The sequence below is a fragment of the Xenopus tropicalis genome, chromosome 5, assembly GCF_000004195.4.
Source record: "Xenopus tropicalis strain Nigerian chromosome 5, UCB_Xtro_10.0, whole genome shotgun sequence".
NCBI classification, from domain to species: Eukaryota; Metazoa; Chordata; class Amphibia; order Anura; family Pipidae; genus Xenopus; species Xenopus tropicalis.
Window position 1 is genome coordinate 143,048,818 of NC_030681.2, and position 20,670 is coordinate 143,069,487.

A 20,670-nucleotide genomic window follows, 5' to 3' on the forward strand; every position below is an offset into this window, starting at 1 on the left:
CCCGCCATGTTTTGTACTGGCATTTGCCAGTGAGAGGATGTGTGTGGAAATTAGCGCCATTATTACTAGTATTGTTTTTAATGTTTTTGCTAATAACTAATTCCATGTCTTAAACACAGACTCAGTTACTGACCATGATTTAGTGTGTTTTGCAGTGCCAGCTTCCTACCCCTCAAACTAAGTACTAATTATTCTAGGCCTAGGGCATAACTCCATTCTAGTATAGATCTGCTTTACAAATCTTTTCAGTATAATGATTTAAAAATGTTTCTTTTCTATGATCTTATACGCTCAGTTATTACGTCAACCTTGTGCAAGTGATTTGGCGGAACCCCATTAGGCCCCTGATGTAGGGTTGCCCCATGGGCGGTATTTGATGACCAGCTAGGGCCGGCACCACTACTACAATTTAATACTGGCAATGTACTTGCCAGTAAGTTTGTAATGACTTATTACTACCTCCCTTCCTTGACCCTCTCAGCCGTGAATCACCGTTTATAACTATGGGCCCACCTCTGCGCCACCTATAACCCCACCCAGTCCGCCTATTTCCCTGCCAATTTACGAGCTCCATCCACCTTTCCCCCACTCATTCCCTGCCCCTTATGTCATAGCCCCACCCCAAATGACATCACATACCGTCCACCAACCTGAAGGCCGGTATTAGTCACGGAAAAGGTGGGAGACAGTCTCCTAGAGTTGACATCTCTGATCAAATTTGTCAGGAGTCTCCCTAATTTAAGTCCTGGCAGTAACCGATTTGTCTCCTACTGTCTAAAATTTGCACCCAAAATCTACCTACCTACCTACCTACCTACTTCATTAAAATGCTTAGAATTGTCACCCAAAGTCCATGTCTCCCAACTGTTCCGATTTTCGCGGGACAGTCCCTCTTTTAACAGCTCAACCCTCAGTCCCAGACCTTACTGAAAAGTCCCTCATTTCCCTTTGATCTTCTGCACTGAAGCTAAAAAAGATACAAATTTAATCAAGGCTGATGCCAGACGTGGCATTGGGTTGATATTTTCGGCAAGCGGAAAAACGCTTGGCGAAAATACAGCCCTACGCCTGCTACTTGTGCCTGCACCCAAATGAATGAGATACGCTCGGGGGCAGGCACATGTAGCCGATATACGCATGAAAACGCAAGACTTTGCATTATCTCGCGTTTCCATGCGTATATCGGCTACATGTGCCTGCACCCGAGCGTATCTCATTCATTCGGGTGGAGGCACAAGTAGCAGGCGTAGGGCTGTATTTTCGCCAAGCGTTTTTCCACTTGCCGAAAATATCAGCCCTAAGCCACGTCTGGCATCAGCCTAAAAGTAGCTTTTGGCAGAGAGCCCAGAAATCTTAACGAGCTTCAGCTGCACTTAGATACATTGTTTCTCGCTTTTAACTAAATAAGAAGGCTTTTGGCAGAGAGCCCAGAAAGGTAAAAAGCCCCCCCTGCACTGAGATACAATTGTAACTAATAAACTAAAAAGATCTCTTGGGGGGAACTGAGACTCACCTGCCCAATCGAGATCTGCCCAATTTCAGGCCAGCTGTTGGTTGGGCAGACCCGTCGTTAGTGCCCATACACGGGCCGATAAGCTGCCAAATCAGTCTAAGGGACTGATATCGACAGCTAGAATCGGCCCGTGTATGGCCACCTTTAGGGTTGCCACCTTTTCTGAAAAAAAATACCGTCCTTTCTATATTTTTATCTTTCTTTCTTATTAATAACATTGGCATTAAGCATCATTTTTACCGGTCAGGCTGGTAAAATACTCGCCAGGTGGCAACCCTAGTTGCCATCTGGCCTGTAAAAAAGATGCTTGATGCTAATGTTATTAATAGGGAAAAAAGCTAAAAATATAGGAAAGTCCATATTTTTTTCCATTAAAGATTTACCTGTATCACTTCTGATCCAGGCTGGCATCTATGCACCTACTGTCAGTAATTTGCACCCAATTTGTAACTTACCTGGGCTGTTGAAAAGAATCGTCAGCCAAAGGCCAGTGCCACACAGGGCAGATTCTAAGCCTACGGATAAACGCAGGCCAAAGCAATGACTCCCGGTGCAGGCACAACCACAAGTCTTTTTGAGTGTAGGTGCTGATTCTCGACCTGTGTTTATCCGCAGGCTGAGAATTCACCCCCTATGCCATTGGCTAAAATCCTTAGAAGCAGTAGAGCAGTAAAAATGATTGTGGGCGGGCCGGATGAGCCAAGATTCCAACAAATAACTTCAAATCCAGGTTGGCATTTCTACCTTTTAGGTATATACTATGTTCAGGGACATAAATATAGAGGAATCAGACCCTGTAACTACTTGGAGGTCCAGAAAGTATAGGAGTCTGGGCCCAGTGGGGTTATTGTTACATTAGAGCAGTTACGTTATAAGATGTCATTTAAGTAGACCCCTAATGAAAGCTCAAGAGAACTAAGGGGTGCAAAAGCCTGCTGATTGGTGCTGATTTAAAAGGTCACAAGCAATTAGTAGGTACTGATTAAATGTTAAAAAGACCACCTGATTCATTGCTTCATTGGGCTTCTATACCTGAAATTTCCACCTGTTTTTACATGCCTATATAGAGTATTCTGATTGAAGAACATGTTACATACTTGACCAGAGATTCATTAACAAATAACTGTAAACACTGAAAACCTTATTAGGCAATATTTTATTCTTGGGTTTATATGCCCTTTATGCACACAGGCCATGTGGAACTTCCCTAAGCCTCAGGAATACAACTGCAGCACAGTGTTTTTACTCTTGCTTTCCATATAGGAAATATATATTCAGTTGATTAAATCTATAGGATGATTAAGGCAATGCTAATATTACTCAAAAACAAATACAGATCATTTTATTATTAAATTTATTCTTACATTTCCATATGTTACATACTGTACAGATTATATTTGCTTTCATATGCAGGGATAACTGTGCCACCAAAAAGAAAGAACGAGTGTGATTGATGCAGATGTAGTAATATGTGCAAAGTCTGATAGATCCAAATACCCTTGGCAACCAACCAGCAGTCAGCTTGTAAACGCCTTCTACAGGTGGAATAACAAAAGAAAACCTCTGATTGGTTACTATGAACTACCTGACAATGACAAACCTTTGTCACAGAAAAGCTTCTAAAGATAGCCATACAAGCACCGATACAATCTTATGGAACATAGTTTTATATGATTTTTGGACCATGTGTAGGCTCCAAATTATCACGCCGATATCGTTCGTAGCATGGCGATCTGTTGTTTAGTCTAATAGCCAAGTTACAAAATTTTGGTTAATTATAAAATCTGTGCATGTATTTTGTATCTGACGATATCCTTGGGGGATCTACAATGCATTTTCAGGAAGTCACTTTCGTACAATTGGTGTCTGCCAGCTATTTCATGTTCAGAACATCCTCCGATTTATTATTTCTAGGGCTTTATTTTTAGTTTTAGATCAAGGCATTTAAATGTACAATCGATATCGGAACGTTCGTTGGAAGAAGACTAAAATCTGAACATGTATGGCCAAGAGTTAGTATATTACCTAATGGAACAGAGATCTGCACTAAGTTGCTAAAAGAAACCCAAAGGCTAAGAGAGGTGCACAATGAAGGTTCTCGGCAGGAAACATACATGCATGCGTACATAAGTAGCGCTTTATAAATAAAGATATACATACATGCATGAAGAAAATGAAACATGTTGAGTGGACTGATCAGAATAGGCATGGACCCCCACCGAAAGTTTTTAAATGTCAATCCCTCCCCATATAGGAAACAAGGAGAGCAATGAAAGAGTGAAAGCAGTGAAAGAGAGGGTAAATAACTGCAGCATAGCATAACAGCAACCACAGACAGAAGGGAGGAGGAAATGTAAGAAGAAAACAAAAGACAGAGTCAGAGATGGCAACATGTTAGGAAAACATGTACATATGACATTAGCTGACATGAAGTGGAATGGCTCTATAGAGCTACATCAACAATAAAGTATTATAAAGTGTTATGCAGAATCCTATAGGGAAGGTGGGCAACAAACAAGGATAGCAAGTAGGGATGCCCCAAATCCAGGATTGGGTTCGGGAATGGGCCAAGACTCTTTCAGCAATCCTGCTTTTTTTCAGCACATCCACACTCCTGGCCAAATTGAATCCGAATCTTTAAAATTACGTGACTTTTTGTCACATAAACACAGAAGTTGAAAATTTTTCACCTCACACTACCTGCACAGTTCTCTTTGGTCCTTAGGATTCGGTTTGGTATTCACCAAAATAGAGATAGGACATCAAGCACTCGGTTTGGTATTCAGACAAATCTTTTACAAAGGATTCGGGGTTTGGCCAAATACAAAAAAGTGGATTTGGTGCAGGTGGCAGACCACAATAAAATACAAGACCAGCAGGAAGAGACGAAGTGGATGAAATAGGCAATAGACAGTGACAAAATAGGGAGAATCCACTATCAGTAGGAAAAAGACAAAGATGATATGGGGGGGGGGAGCTGTAGCAATAAACATCAGATAAGCGACTGGTAATGGTAATTGCCAACAAAGGGTGCTACAGTGGGGGGTGATGAGCAGTATGATAGATTCAAAAGACAAGGAGTAGTACTCTAAACTAACTACCCTAAACATAGGTTTCAGCCCCCAGCCCGAACTTTAGGCTATATCATATGTGCCCCTGACAACATCTAAATTGGCTTATCCCCCTGGGGTAAAGGTGGAGCTAGATAAAAATGCAGTGTATATTAAAACATATTAAAAGGAAAGAATAGTGTGTGACTACAGAAAGAAATCAGACATCAATGCAGGGCAAAAAGAAATCTTTGGAGAACAGGGACTGATGAATGGCTTCAAATTGAAACAACGGTATCACACTGGGGTAGAACATCTAATTCTGGACTGTGAGCAGGAATATAGATGCAGCACTGAATACCAGGATAGGCTGTGGAAATGGATGCAAGACAAAATGATGGTTCAGATAACAAGGAAGGGTGATAGAGCAGGATCTGGCACATTATAGAATCAAATTTAGTAAAGTATAATTGCTGTGTGAAGTTTTCTTCTGACTGAGCCCTCTTGCACATTTCATTGCATTCACAGCTTAGGGGTGACCAGGAAACTTTGTTCAGATTTGCTCTATTCCAAAAATTACATGGCACTGTAAAGTTTACAATGGTACAAAATGGCATTAAGAGCTTTAACCCTAACTGTACATGGAACATTCCTTTTAGACCAGTTGCCTTGTGCTGGATTACTGTGTATTTTTTGTATAAGTAGGTGGTGCCATGTATGTTGCCTTGGTTGAAACATATTCCATAGTTCACTTAACTAACAACAGTACTGCTGCTTGTTAGTACAGGTATAAGTTCTTAAAATGGCAATTTTCTATTTAGGATTACCCAATGGCACATACTACTAAAAAAGTATATTTATATATTTAGATGAAGCAGGGTTTTACATATAAGCTGGTTTATGCAATATATTTTTATAGAGACCTACATTGTTTGGGGGTATAGATTTCCCCTTTAAAAATGATTTCATTTTTGTGATAATAAAAATTTCATAAAAAAACAGTACCCTGTACTCAGCGGCAGGCCAAGCTGGCCGGGCACCCTAGGCAGGGTCGGACTGGGGGGTGAAGGGCCCACTGGGGCTCCCGCCGAACCCCCACCCCGCGGGGGCCCCCTAAACCCCCTCACTGGGCCCCCCACCCGAAGTCCTCCCCCGAGCCCATACATTTAACATGTCGGGGGGGGACGGTCGGGCGGGGGGAGCGCCGGCAAGGGTCGGGTCTGGGCCGGCCGCCTGACCCTAGGCACGCAGGCATTTTCTCAGTGGTTGGTAAAAGAGGCACTGCTTGTACTTTATCCTACTTATCTGTATCATCTGTACTTGTACTTGAAGATGAATCCAAATTAGTGGCAAAACAGTCCTACTGATTTTACCAGACTTAAGTTGATCCATACTATGGAAAGATCAATTATCCAGAAAACCCCCGGTCCCAAGCTTTCTGGAAAGTAGGTCCTATACCTGTATCTATAGAGAATATGACATCTTTCATTCTTATGTAAAAGTACAAATTTGCAGAGTAGGAATGTTCCTCTTATTCTACTACTGTCGCCTTATGGGTAAACAAAGGTATGCTACTTATTATTATTGAGGGCACGGACTATAGAACGCACTAAATTACTACATCTGCATGTACTGTAGAAGAAGTTGAATTTGATAATACATTTTTGTCTACCATTATACAGTATTTCTAGAGCAAATAACCACAAATGCACTCGTGCAAAGCTAAAAAATGTGTTGAATATCAATTTACAGATAATAGATTGTTTCAAAGAGGAAGTGGCAGAGAGAATATCATATTTGCTCAATAGTATTACGTAATTCACTTCCATCATAGCTCTGTATTTCTGAAAAGTCCCTCTACTCAAATATCAGAAAACCATTCCTGCAATATACGTAGAGGACAATGCAGAAACCTAGAGTATTGCACAACAAATGGACGTCCATTGGCAGTCGCTTAGTGTCCTCATTGTCTTCTTTCATAGGTTTGCAATTTTCTTGTGAGTTGTTCTAGTGTTCTGTGGTTAAGAAGTATAACAGTTTCCTTATTGGACCATAATTACATATAAATAACATTTTTGCCCTGGAGCAACCAAATGACTCACGATGAAAGCCCCTTAAAGTACAGCCAAAGCTTAACAAAGAAGTAGGCTAGAAATACTGTTTTAGGCTTCTGTATTTCTGTACTAATGCAGTAATTCCTATTAAGTGGCATCTCAGAAACCAGGGCATTCTACATCAGAATTTAATAATCCGCTTCTATGACAGATAAACCTTTTTTGGTCTCCAGTGCTCAAACAGGTCATTATTTAATTAGAGAGGGTCCAGAGAAGGGCAACTGGTAAAGGGTATGGGAGGTCTCAGTTATGGGGAAAGGCTGGCCAAGTTGGGGTTGTTTACACTGGAGAAGAGGTAACTGAACAATTTTTGAGCAACTTTTCTTTTATATGTGATTATACATTTCTGGACATTTTAATAAGATGTCCACCTTTTTTACGTTGCATAGCAGAAACAACAACCAAAGGATATGTCTTGAAGTCAGTGACTCGATGTGTGTATTGACTTTCCTCTGGAAAGCAACAAGGGCTTCACACTTGCAGGGATCTTCTACTTGAACAACTCTTCGAACTTCCTCTACAATACAAATAAAGTCATTTATTTCCAGTAGAATTCAGGGGAAAATCTGAGCTGTACCAGAGTTTTTAAATAAAGGTACTTTGTTTAAAAGAAGGTTTTGAATGCTGAAGGTACAGCAGGTGATAAAGCAATTCATTGAAAGGAAATGCACGTAGCAGCAGAAGACTGCATTGAAGACTTTAGCTCATTATGGATCCTGATGTCATCTGAGCTGTCTTTTCATGCAAAGGATAAGCAGAAGCAACTGCCCTGGACCTCACACATACCGGGACCCTCAAAGCCTCCGGGAAGGGACTGGGGCTGTGGGATAGCAGGTATAGTAGGGAGAGATGGTGCCTATAGTAGCAGTGGGGGGATAATAGCCTCTGGGAAGGGACTGGGGCTGTGGGATAGCAGGTATAGTAGGGAGAGATGGTGCCTATAGTAACAGTGGGGGGATAATAGCCTCTGGGAAGGGACTGGGGCTGTGGGATAGCAGGTATAGTAGGGAGAGATGGTGCCTATAGTAGCAGTGGGATAATAGCCTCTGGGAAGGGACTGGGGCTGTGGGATAGCAGGTATAGTAGGGAGAGATGGTGCCTGTAGTAGCAGTGGGGGGATAATAGCCTCTGGGAAGGGACTGGGGCTGTGGGATAGCAGGTATAGTAGGGAGAGATGGTGCCTATAGTAGCAGTGGGGGGATAATAGCCTCTGGGAAGGGACTGTGGCTGTGGGATAGCAGGTATAGTAGGGAGAGATGGTGCCTATAGTAGCAGTGGGGGGATAATAGCCTCTGGGAAGGGACTGTGGCTGTGGGATAGCAGGTATAGTAGGGAGAGATGGTGCCTATAGTAGTAGTGGGGGGATAATAGCCTCTGGGAAGGGACTGGGGCTGTGGGATAGCAGGTATAGTAGGGAGAGATGGTGCCTATAGTAGCAGTGGGGGATAATAGCCTCTGGGAAGGGACTGGGGCTGTGGGATAGCAGGTATAGTAGGGAGAGATGGTGCCTATAGTAGCAGTGGGGGGATAATAGCCTCTGGGAAGGGACTGGGGCTGTGAGATAGCAGGTATAGTAGGGAGAGATGGTGCCTATAGTAGCAGTGGGGGGATAATAGCCTCTGGGAAGGGACTGGGGCTGTGGGATAGCAGGTATAGTAGGGAGAGATGGTGCCTATAGTAGCAGTGGGATAATAGTCTCTGGGAAGGGACTGGGGCTGTGGGATAGCAGGTATAGTAGGGAGAGATGGTGCCTATAGTAGCAGTGGGGGATAATAGCCTCTGGGAAGGGACTGGGGCTGTGGGATAGCAGGTATAGTAGGGAGAGATGGTGCCTATAGTAGCAGTGGGGGGATAATAGCCTCTGGGAAGGGACTGGGGCTGTGGGATAGCAGGTATAGTAGGGAGAGATGGTGCCTATAGTAGCAGTGGGGGGATAATAGCCTCTGGGAAGGGACTGGGGCTGTGGGATAGCAGGTATAGTAGGGAGAGATGGTGCCTATAGTAGTAGTGGGATAATAGCCTCTGGGAAGGGACTGTGGCTGTGGGATAGCAGGTATAGTAGGGAGAGATGATGGTCCTTTGGGTCTCTTCACAGACTAATACACTTCTGAATCTGTCAAGAATGGCTGATTTGCTAATACATTTCTACATCTACATGTATGGGCAATTCAAAAAATATATAGTAAAGCCAATGCTGTGGCAATTTCAACAGGCAACATATTCTTAATTAGAATTTTAGCTAAAAGCTCCAAGGAACACAGACCTAAATACACTTATATAACACCTTACGTGAACAAGTCTTCTTGTCTGGATTCAGTGTGTATCCATTACGACACTTGCAGGTGTAGGAACCATCAGATGATACACAAATGTGCTCACAGCCATGTCTTCCCAATGCACAAATGTCAATACCTGTTGTATGTAAGAATCTAATTTAGGCTTCAGAATGAATTTAACCAATACTTTTTACCCACGAGTCACATGTAGAAAGTGTTAGGGAACCAAGGGTTGTGATGGGACCCATGTAGATGGTCAGGGACCCATAGAATTAATATAGTGTATGCATATATAAACAGCTTATGTTTCTTTTCCACCTATTCATATAAATAATTTAAAATCATAGGGAAGTGAAATAATTGTCTAATAAACAATGAAAATGTCATCAATGTAACTGATATAGTTTCAATGACTTTGACTATATTATCTCTCTGAAGTAAAACATCAAACCTTCCCATGTAGGTTTATTCATTCCCACATAGGACATAATTGGGGCTCATTTAAAAACACTTCAGGCAAAGAGCCTATATGTTTGGAACTGCAGGCAATGAGGAGGTGCTGCATCTCTACTTCTCCGTTTGCCAGGGCACCATGTTGACAGGTCATGATCAAAACAAGGAAGATGATCCAACAGGATTGCAGGAGATTCTGTCAAGACCAACCCTGACCTGGCCTACAAACATCTATTTGTACATCGGTTAGTATGGCTGATATCAGTCAAACCCCAGTTTTATATGTAGACTAGAAGAGGTAAGTAGACTTGGAACATGACAAAGGGGCCAGTACTGGAATCTAGCAGAGGGCAACAGTAATAGGATTTAATCAGCAGGAAAGTCACCATGTTTCTTTACAATGACTTCAGTCACAGTAGCATTATAGTATTACGCTAACTTGCTGATGGTGGCCTGCAATACCCTAGCATTATTACTCTAAACCACGAGTACATACACAATAATGTGAAAGTATGAAAGCAAAACCTTACGTGAGCATGTTTTCTTGTCTGGATTTAGGGTGTATCCATCACGACATTTACAGAAGTAGGAATCCTTCTTGCTGACACAGATGTGCTCACAGTCGTGTCTGCCCATTGAACATGCATCTATACCTGTTAAAGGACAATGAAAGGTTAATATAAATTGAAAGTAAGTCTAAAGGCATTCTTTTTAAGTACTTACTATCTAAATTCCCAGATCCCTGCTTGCTTCTCTGAGATATGGTGCTGGCAGCCTACAGCAGTGTGAAGCCTACAGTGACATCACTGAAATCTCTCTCCCCTTCCTGTAGGTGCCAGCGGCAGCCTTCCTATTCTCTGAGCATGTGTGTAACTTGATCCTGTCTCCTGTTCTGAGCTACACATGCCCACCTGCCAATCAGAAGTGGATCTGGCAGAGGGGAGGGGGGGAGGGAATGAAACACATGGGCAGTATGAAGCAAGGAGGGAAAGGAAGGGAGAATACCTTTTTAGAGATGGCTGCCTGTTCTAGAAAATGTGAAGTAAGTGTGACTGAGTAAATATGTGATTAGGTGAGTCAAAAGTGTGGCGTTTTTACTAAACAATAGGAGGACTATTGGGCACTATGCTTTTTTACATTTTGATGCATTCTCCTTTACAGGAGAAAGAAAGGTAAAGTCACTTGGGGGTGCTAAAATGTTAGGCACCCCCAAGTGACTTTAATCGCTTACCCCGTACCCTGGGCTGGTGCCCCTGTACGGAGAAAACCGCACCAACCCAGGGTAGCAGCGATTGCTTCTTCCTTCCGGGTTCCCTGCACGTGCATGCGCAGTAGAGTGAATAGTGGAACTTTTAACAGAAAAGTCGGCGTTTCACTCTACTGCGCATGCGCCGACCACTGGCATTTTCAGAAAGGAAGCAGGAAGCGCTCGCTGCTACCCCGGGCTGGTGCTGTTTTCTCCGTACAGGGGCACCAGCCCGGGGTACGAGGTAAGCGATTAAAGTCACTTGGGGGTGCCTAAACTTTTGGCACCCCCAAGTGATTTTGCCTTTCCTTCTCCTTTAAGGAAGGATCATGATTCATGACATGGTGTATGGAGCTTCCAGTATAGACTGGATATGGTACAGTTTTGTATAATGAGTAATTAGCAAATGACAATTTAGTGGGCTGGTGGGGAACTGTTTGTGCCTCTGTGTACTTGAAATACCAGGGCTGGCTTTTCCAGACCTGCTGGACCCTACCCTATAAACCAGCCTTGACACTGGCGAGATGACAGACCTTGCTCTGCTCAAAACAAGGTTCATTAATACAGTATAACCAAGTATTTGATGCCATCCTAAGAAATATATTAAAAGACTGCAGGTGTAGTTTTCAAGCATTTGGATGAATAAGCAGGGCTACATTTATGGTGGGGCCAAGGAGATATGGGCTCCATGCTTTGGTAGTGATGGGACTCCTGGATAGAAAGTATAAGTGTTAGAAGTTTAAATTACACATAGTTCAATATATATATTTACCAATTTAATTGTGAGTTCCTCAGCTTAACAGTTCTACCCTGGCTGCAACGCATGCAACGATATGGAGGCTGGGTAAATCTATGGTTTGTCAGCACTCACCACATAGACTCTCCCTGAACTTTAGGGTAAGCTTCTCAATGACACCATAAGTCTCCACGTAGAAGACATGGTCATCCAGAGGCTCGCTGGCCATCAGCCTTAGAGACTTCATGTCTGCCCTGTCAACTCCAACAGCGTAGATCTCAATATTCATGGCACGTGCTCTTGCAGCAACGTCTTGTACCCTGTCCTGAGGTCTTCCATCAGTAACAATGATTGCCACCTTTGGAATCCCGAGCGCTGCCCTTCGTGATCCTGCCTTCTCAGTAAACACCTCCTCGATGGCAGTCTGAATGGCTAGCCCTGTCATAGTGCCGGTGGATAGAGGAGAGATCATGGAAACTGCCTTCTTCATTTCTGCGTTATTGAAGTAGGTGTTGAGATAGAACTCAGTTTTGACAGTGCTGGCGTAATTTACTACCGCTACACGCGTTGCATATTCGCCAGTATCTAGGGTTTCAATCATGTCTGAGAGGAATATCTTGACTTTCTCAAATTCCTGGGGACGCACACTACGGGAACTGTCTATGATGAGCACCAAGTCCATGGGCCGACTCTTGCAAGCACGTTCTGGGGCAATAAAGGCAGAGATGAGATCAGAAGTGCCATAAAACTACTTATGACATTCATATCTATTAAAACCTTTATAAATAGGAAGTTGTGTGTTACAGTCAACTTGAGATGTTTTGTGTCAGCCATGTCTAGAGGACAACTGTATATTATAGTTTTACTTGTATGTACAGAAAAAGATTTTGTATATTGTCATATTGCTGATATGAGTAGACTTTTTTTTATATAAACAGAAATAACACATTCCCAAGGGCCATAGATACATTGAACTATTGCATTAATATACTATATGGCAAGATGTACAGTATGTAGACACCCCCTTCTAATTATTAAAATTGGCTATTTAAGTCATAGCCAATATCATCATACAATGACATTGTAGACAATGCTGTTAATGGCCCATTCTTCTTTCTGCCCAACAATGTCCCCAGTGTTCAAAGCAAAATTCAACTTGACAGGCCTGCACAGAGCCCTGACCAGAACCCAACTGAGTAATGAACTGGAAAACCAACTGTGAGCCAGGCCCGATGGCCTAATACAGTGATCCCCAGCCAGTGGCTCAGGGGCAACATGTTGCGCTCCCAACCCCTTGGATGTTGCTCTCAGTGCCCCCAAACCAGGGAGTTATTTTTGAATTCCTGACTTAGGGGCACGTTTTGGTTGAATAAAAACAAGATTTCCTACCAAATAAAGCCCCTGTAAGCTGATAGGGTGCATAGAGGCTGCCTAATAGCCAATCATAGCCCTTATTTGGCTCCTCTATGAACTTTTATGGTGCTTGTGTTGCTCCCCAAGTCTTTTTTACATTTGACTGTGGCTCACGAGTAAGAAAGGTTGGGGATCCCTGGCCTAATAATATCAGTGCTCAGCCGTACTAATGCTCCTATGGCTGAACTGAAACAAATTCCACCAACCAAATCTAGTGGAAAGTCTGTCTAACAGACAGTAGAAGTAGTCAATAGAAGTTACAGCCAGGAATGGAGGACCAATTTGATATTAATACCCTTGGTTTGGGAGATGTTGGACAGGCAGGTGTCCATATATATTTGGCTATAACAGTGGGCTATGTTAAATGTGCAAAAATAGTCAACATTTCCAGTGGTTTCTATCCACAATGCATTGCTTTTTTCCAGAAGTCCAGTGTGTTTGCATGCATAACAAAACGTTTAATCCCCCTCTAGATGTAGCATGGCCATCTGTGTTCGGCTATTCTTAATATATAGATTATGTCTATTATCTATTCCTCTTCTCCTTGTCACCTGTCCTAAATAATAATTGATTGTCCTGCTGATTGGGAAGAACCAGGCATTCTGATAAATGGGCCCTTTGTTGGGTTTGCCATTGTGTATAAAACTGAAGAGTAGAAATCTAAGCGTGACAGAGACCAAGATAAATAACATTACAGTATGCTATGGAGATGGAGCAACGCAGACAACATTGGTTTGGTGATCACTGAGAGGTCAGCTGAATATTATAGTATTATAGTATCATACTGTATATCTTATAGTATCACTAGCCATAAAAACAAGTAAGAATACCAAAGAACAGAAGAATAGGAAAAGCACATACACATGAGGAACACCAGTTTAGAGGCCAACTGTGGAGAAGGAAAATTAAGAAACAGAGTTACCAAAGCTAGAATAGGAGCCAAAGAATGAGCAGTAGAAGCCTTCAGACCTGGTGAAATGGGATAATTTACCATTTTAGTGGGTTGGTTACAACAGAGTAAGCAGCGAGTAAGAAGATTGGAGAAGGTCTACCTGAAATCAGGAATTAAGGAGATTCAATTTGCAACTATATATATATATCTTTCAGCAACCGTAGAGGAGAATGAAAGTGAGATTAGTGGGTCAACCTTATGTTTATCTAAGTTGTTGGTTGAATGTTATTGTGTTTTAGTCTTCCCTGCAGATGGTTAAATGGTGCTCTCGCTATATTTAATTCTATTCCACCCCTTGGCCCAACTGCTCTACACTGACTCATCCCCTCAGCCCTCCCATTGGGCCGTACTGGGTGGGCAGATTTGACAGCTATTTGAATCTTCTGCCCAGTCCTCCATGTAGCTCACTTGTTGATAGTTGGGCTATAAGGTTATCCTAACATTTTGCTGCATTAGTCCATAAATCTTGGCCTGGTTGTCCTGTTTATTAAGTCTAAGCTGAATGAAAGTGATGAGAAGTCATGGTTTTACTCACTTTCTCATTTTCATCTCATATATTTAGTTTGGGCACAGACCCAGTGGTTCTCAACCTTCCTAATGCTGCGACCCTTTAATACAGTTCCTCATGTTGTGGTGACCCCCCAACCATAAAATTTATCCTAAGACCATCATAAATACATGTTTTCTGATGGTCTTAGGTGACCCCTGTGAAAGGGTCGTTTGCCCCCCAAAGGGGTCCCGACCCACAGGTTGAGAACAGCTGCTCTAACCCACCTTGGATCACACTGTATGGTTGAAATCGGCCAATCCCCACAAGCTAGTCTTGGCATTTGTACCCACCTATATCATCATCATTTTTTATTTATATAGCACCAACAACTAACACAGCTCTTTACATTCACTCATAACAAACAGGGGTCTGAAAGTAACAAACAAGGCTGGGATCAGAGGGTGCTGCTTACAAGAGCTTACAATCTAAAGCGGTCTTTAACCATCTTTAGAATAGGAGGAAGGTGACATAGGAGAAAGTTGAGCCCTATAGAAAATGACTTATAGATAAACATTCCTAATGGAGGGTCACTGTACCGTAACACTAATCTGACAAAGTTTTATGGTGTATCTCTGTAAAAGACTTGAAAAAACATTCAAGATATCACTATTATGGAAAATGCCATATGCAGTAGTGATGTGCGGGCCTGCCCGATATCCGCGGGACCCGTGGGTTAACCCGAGGGTCGGGCGGGTTCGGGCCAACCTGTGGGTTGTGGGCGGGTTCAGGCTGAGCTCTTCCGCTTGCCCTCCCTGCCCGCAACCTTATACTGCTGGCTTCCTCTTCCGGCTTCTCTAGTTATAGGTGCGTGCCCGGAAGCCTCACCCCTTTTGTGACGTCATGGTGGGGCAGGGTGGGCGCAGGTCTATAAATAGAAGAAGGAAGCCGGGTTGGGTAGGGTTTGGGTTGAGAGTTGGCGGGTTTTGGTCGGGTGCGGGTCGAGGAGATCTTGACCTGCCCATCACTAATATGCAGCCCTATTGGGTTAGCCACGCCCCCAGTGAAAGAAGGATGCAGTGGGACAGACCATGAACCTTTTGGTTTCTTTATGGGTTTCTAACACAATAGGAGACCTGTGCCCACTGACAAAATCAATTGTGTCCAGCCCATCAAAGAGACAATGGTTGCTTAAATAAGGCTTATAAATCATATTAGAATATAAGAATATTTAAAGTCACTGGAGGGTTTCCATAACCCTATAGCCTATAACCCTATAGCAGACCCCAGTCCTACTGCTTTTATACAGACCCCAGGGGGACAGATATCAAAAAACGATAACCAAATTCTGCTTTATATATCGTAATTACATCTTTGCTATCATTCTAAAACCAATAATTTGAGAAACAATTAAGAATTTTAAAAATTAACTTTTTAAATGATATTTTTTTCCATTGAAAAAAAAATGGGAGTAATACCCCTTTAGACATGTTACGTGTATGTGCAACAGATCAGAGAGGCTAAGAAGATACTTTCATGGCACTTCTCGATGTATCCCACCCACCGCAGAGCATGGTGCCAAGCCCTAAGGCTCCCAGTGATTGGCTGGGGAAGATATAGAAGTGAATACTGGTAGGTTGTTGGTATTCCTTTACTAAGAATATTCTCCTTCTGCCAAGGGGGGTTATATTTAAATGTCCAAAATCACTTGCCTCCTGTGCAGCACCAAATCGGCCCCCAGGTCACTGGTTTTAGAGCAACAATATGAGCTTTTTGTAGTCCAGCCCTTGCAGCAATGTCTATAAGTATCCCCTGCTACCTCCTGAATCATTGTCACTAAAAATCCAGGAAAACTAAAGATCTATTTTGTAGCACAAATAAAATATGATTTGATTGGCTGTTATACTTTGCCTACTTATTTTTGTTTGCACTGCTGCAGATACAGGTGTATGGGGCTGATTTAGTAACATAGTTACTGGGGGGGCCAGTCAAGCCCTAATTAATGAGCAATTTCAATATATCTTGGCAGGATAGGTCAGCTTTCTAATGTTTTGCTGTGGGTCCCATGAACATCTAGTTATGCCACTGGTAGCCTCGCTGTTCCATTTACCCATAGCAACCAAACAATGTACTCATTTGTTGCTATGCTACTGAACTGCATTGATTACTAAACTGAATATCTATACTGCAATAATAATAATGGAAACTCCATCTAACAGTGGGCAACTCTAAAATCCAGAATTAATTGTATTTCATTAAATATGCCTATACTGATCTGCCCCATGTGACTCAGGATAAAGACACGTGGGCAGATAGGCAATCAGTACGCCCAGTTAGCATCTCCTCTGCTTGTGTCATTGTAGGTGGGTATTGGAGGGTCCACTGGGAGCTGCATTATCCAGATGGTGAAATGTGCTGCAGCTCCAGAGTCGGAGCCTTGAGTGCAATCACAGCAACTGCCTTCTGCACTTTTCTGCTTTATAGGAATATTGCACTTTTTAATTGCACTTTTTTTAATTTCTACCATGGTACAGTGATGATTAGATATAACAAAGGTGCATTGTGGAACATATCAGAGCTGTATAGTATAGAGTAATTATTTTAGTTGAGAGATCTATAAACTGCAATGGATGAACCAGGAAAGTTTATGTGGTCTCTATATTGGCTAACTCAGCTGGGCAATAGCTTGGGCTTTCATACCCACGCGTTTTACCAGGAAAGTTTTATGTGAAATCTATATCGGCTAACTTAACTGGGCAATAGCTTGGGCTTCCATACCCACACAATTCACTATGAAAATGTATGTGGTCTCTATATTGGCTAACTCAGCTGGGCAATAGCTTGGGCTTTCATACCCACACGTTTTACCAGGAAAGTTTTATGTGAAATCTATATCGGCTAACTTTACTAGGCAATAGCTTGGGCTTCCATACCCACACAATTCACTATGAAAATGTATGTGGTATCTATATTGGCTAACTCAGCTGGGCAACAGCTTGGGCTTTCATACCCATGCGTTTTACCAGGAAAGTTTATGCAAAATCTATATTGGCTAACTCAACTGGGCAATAGCTTGGGCTTCCAAACCCACACATTTCACCATGAAAGTTTACATGATATCTATATTGGCTAACTCAGCTGGGCAATAGCTTGGGTTCCATACCCACACATTTCACTGCAAAGCAAGTGGCACTTAATCTTTCCCTCTGCTTTATGGGTCTCTACCTACAGGAGTGGACACAGAACTGGAATGACAGAGCTACAAGGTAGAGCCAGTCCAACGATCCCCTGAGTTGTGATGCTGTGGAACTGCACAACACAAGTTTAATAATGTGTACAGAGCCAAAGGCTAAGTAGACCTTTCATTGAGCCCTGATGAGTAGGGAAATTCCACTGAACATTGTGGCACTATAATGATAGACATTATGGTTCCAAATTAAAGTATATCTAACCTTTTCACTCTCTTAAAGACAAGTATAGAATATACAACAGGAGATAGAAAACCATTGAAATGTTACAGCAGGTTTTTATAAAAGTTAAGATTGCCTTTAAGTTATGCCTGCCGCATTAGTAAGACACATTAATGTAGTAATTAGTGGCTTAATTGTTTGTGCCTTCTCTGTTAATACTTCCAACAAACATCTCATTTTTTGCCCAAATCATCTAGAGGTAAGGGCAGCCAGCTGGGTGGCTAACAGGAGGCTCCCATGGGCAACATTACATTCTTCCTGCACTGCTTTCATCAAAGGCGTAGAGTGTAAGCTTTGCAGACAATGGACTCACTGTGCCTAAATGGTTTCTGTAGAGCATAATATATGAGGGATTAGCAAACTATGGCTGCCTATCTAATCCCAAAAATATTGGGAGATAAACTGGAGATGTTTGTAGAGGGGTGCAAGGAAGGTTGGGCACCATTAGCCACACAGCAGTATGCAAAGGGAAAGTATAGGGGAGAGTGAATAGTAGGTAGTTAGGCTATAAATAATGGGCCCCCCCACCTATGAAGATGACATTAGCCACCCTGACTCCAGCAGTGTCCCACCTACCTGTAGGCTGCGTCACCTGGAGAGTCTTGGGCTCTGGCTTGTATCGGACGTTGGTTGTATATGGAGGGCTGTTTAACAGCATTGGCCTAGAAAGGGGCAACACTGTGCTGCCATAGACTATTGGGCGCATATTGTAGTTTCTGGCCGGTGGGTATCCGTACATCCTATAGTGGGTCCCATGAACGGCCCCCAGGAAGAAGCCAAACAGAGACAGCAACACTGGGCTCAGGAGCTGCTTCATGCTGGGACTTTGTGGCTGCTGCTGCTGGAAGGATGGACAAGTGCAAAGTGCTGAGCCAGGAGAGCAGTGTATACACAGGGCTGTAACGCCTTCTAGGTGTCCTGTAACCCAGCACTGCACTCGGGAAGCCCACCCACCTGCCTCCAGCCCTGCACACTCAGCTAAGGAACCAGCACACAGACTCTGTAGGACTACATATCCCAGCATCCCCTAACAAACATCACTGGGGCAATCATTTCAAATAGCTATCCCAGTTTCAGTAATTCAGCATTCACTTTCTCAGTGCAAAACCCATATTATTCATACAAGTACAGGTATAAGACCTATTATCCAGAATGCTTGGGACATGGGGTTAACAATAGGATTGTTTTGCCTCCAATAAGGATTAATTATATCTTAGTTGGGATCAAGTACAGGTACTGTTTTATTATTACAGAGAAAAGGGAATTATTTAACCATGAAATAAACCCAATAGGGCTGTTCTGCCCCCAATAAGGGGTAATTATATCTTAGTTGGGATCAAGTACAGGTACTGTTTTATTATTACAGAGAAAAGGGAATCATTTAACCATGAAATAAACCCAATAGGGCTGTTCTGCCCCCAATAAGGGGTAATTATATCTTAGTTGGGATCAAGTACAGGTACTGTTTTATTATTACAGAGAAAAGGGAATCATTTAACCATTAAATAAACCCAATAGGGCTGTTCTGCCCCCAATAAGGGGTAATTATATCTTAGTTGGGATCAAGTACAGGTACTGTTTTATTATTACAGAGAAAAAGGAATCATTTAACCATGAAATAAACCCAATAGGGCTGTTCTGCCCCCAATAAGGGGTAATTATATCTTAGTTGGGATCAAGTACAGGTACTGTTTTATTATTACAGAGAAAAAGGAATCATTTAACCATGAAATAAACCCAATAGGGCTGTTCTGCCCCCAATAAGGGGTAATTATATCTTAGTACCTGTACTTGATCCCAACTGTTTTATTATTACAAAGAAAAACAAAAACTTTCTGGATAACAGGTTTCTGGATACAGGATCCCATACCTAAACATTAACTGTAACTATAATACAGGCACAGATATCAGAGAGATTACACACAATACTATAGGGGGAGATAATACAGACAATGGTATTGCAAGGCAATGTGTAAGTGGTCTTTATGCTTATGGTTTGGCATTGTCACCTTATTAAGTTGCTAGGATCCCCTTACCCAAGGAACCAGGCAGGGCATTAAACTTAAATTAGCTTTTAATATGTTATAGAATACCTTATTCCTGGCACATTTGCAATTGGTCCTGATTATTTTTTTTATAGTTCTTAACAGGGATGTACCAAATCCAGGATTCGGCCAAGATTTCCAAGTGCCTGGCCGAACCAAATTCAAATCCTTAAACTCAAATGACTTTTGGGCATGTAAACATGCTTCGTGCACGCTTCTATTTAACCCTTAAGTAGACTTATGCAAATGAGGATTTCGATTCAGTTCAGTATTTGGCCAAATCTTTTACAAAGGATTTGGGTTTTTTGGCCCCTAGGCAGGAGCTGGTTCTGTTCTGCAAGTTCTATATACCAGAAATTGTTGTGGCTCAACACTTGGTCAGTATGGTATAGATGTAGGAAAAACAATGATGTAAATATCAGCTTTATTTAAATAAATAAATATATATATATATATATTGTGTGTGTGTGTGTGTGTGGAGCTCCACAAAGGGGTTAAAAGATATTTTCTTACTTCAAAACACCATGGCTGATCAGTCCTTCAGTGGGTTATTCCACTGCCATTGAATCTTTTACACCTATTTCGGGACATGAAGGTTTTACCCCAACCAACCATTAGATGTCACTGTTCCCATCATAAATAGTGTCCCATTTAAATACATTGAGTGTAATTTTGAAATAAAGGCCACGTTAAACATCATTTCATTTCACTAAGACGAAAATGACTGGGATCACTGGTGGGGCGATTTACATTCTAGCCATTTGGGATGGCATTTCGGGGAGATTAGTCGCCCGCGACAAGGGAGATTTGTAACGCAGTGACTAATCTCCCCATGTGTCACAGCCCTAACTAAAAGAAAACATACCTTTAAAAAAGGCTGAGGTTAGACATGTCACACTATCCTGTATATATAGA

The 20,670-nt window shown here is 42.3% G+C and overlaps 1 protein-coding gene across 1 annotated transcript; it reads right to left on the reverse strand.

Moving 5' to 3' along the window:
• Positions 1-6,281: 6,281 nt before the first annotated feature.
• matn3 (matrilin 3) lies at positions 6,282-18,642 on the reverse strand. The gene is made up of 6 exons (XM_018094062.2): positions 18,287-18,642; positions 11,524-12,093; positions 9,937-10,059; positions 8,967-9,089; positions 7,090-7,194; positions 6,282-6,573 (listed from the first exon to the last, which is right to left on the reverse strand). The coding sequence occupies exons 1-6, from the start codon at positions 18,525-18,527 to the stop codon at positions 6,527-6,529; spliced, it is 1,209 nt and encodes a 402-aa protein (XP_017949551.2). The 5' UTR covers positions 18,528-18,642; the 3' UTR covers positions 6,282-6,526.
• Positions 18,643-20,670: the final 2,028 nt, after the last annotated feature.

Excerpts from the sequence above, each read along its gene's own strand:
- matn3 (XM_018094062.2), bottom strand. The coding sequence starts at position 18,527 with ATGAAGCAGCTCCTGAGCCCAGTGTTGCTGTCTCTGTTTGGCTTCTTC. Across the intron at positions 10,060-11,523 it reads GTTCAGGGAGAGTCTATGTG|GTATAGATGCATGTTCAATG; the intron begins GTGAGTGCTGAC and ends GTCCTTTAACAG. Across the intron at positions 7,195-8,966 it reads AGACAAGAAGACTTGTTCAC|AGGAAGTTCGAAGAGTTGTT; the intron begins GTAAGGTGTTAT and ends TTTGTATTGTAG.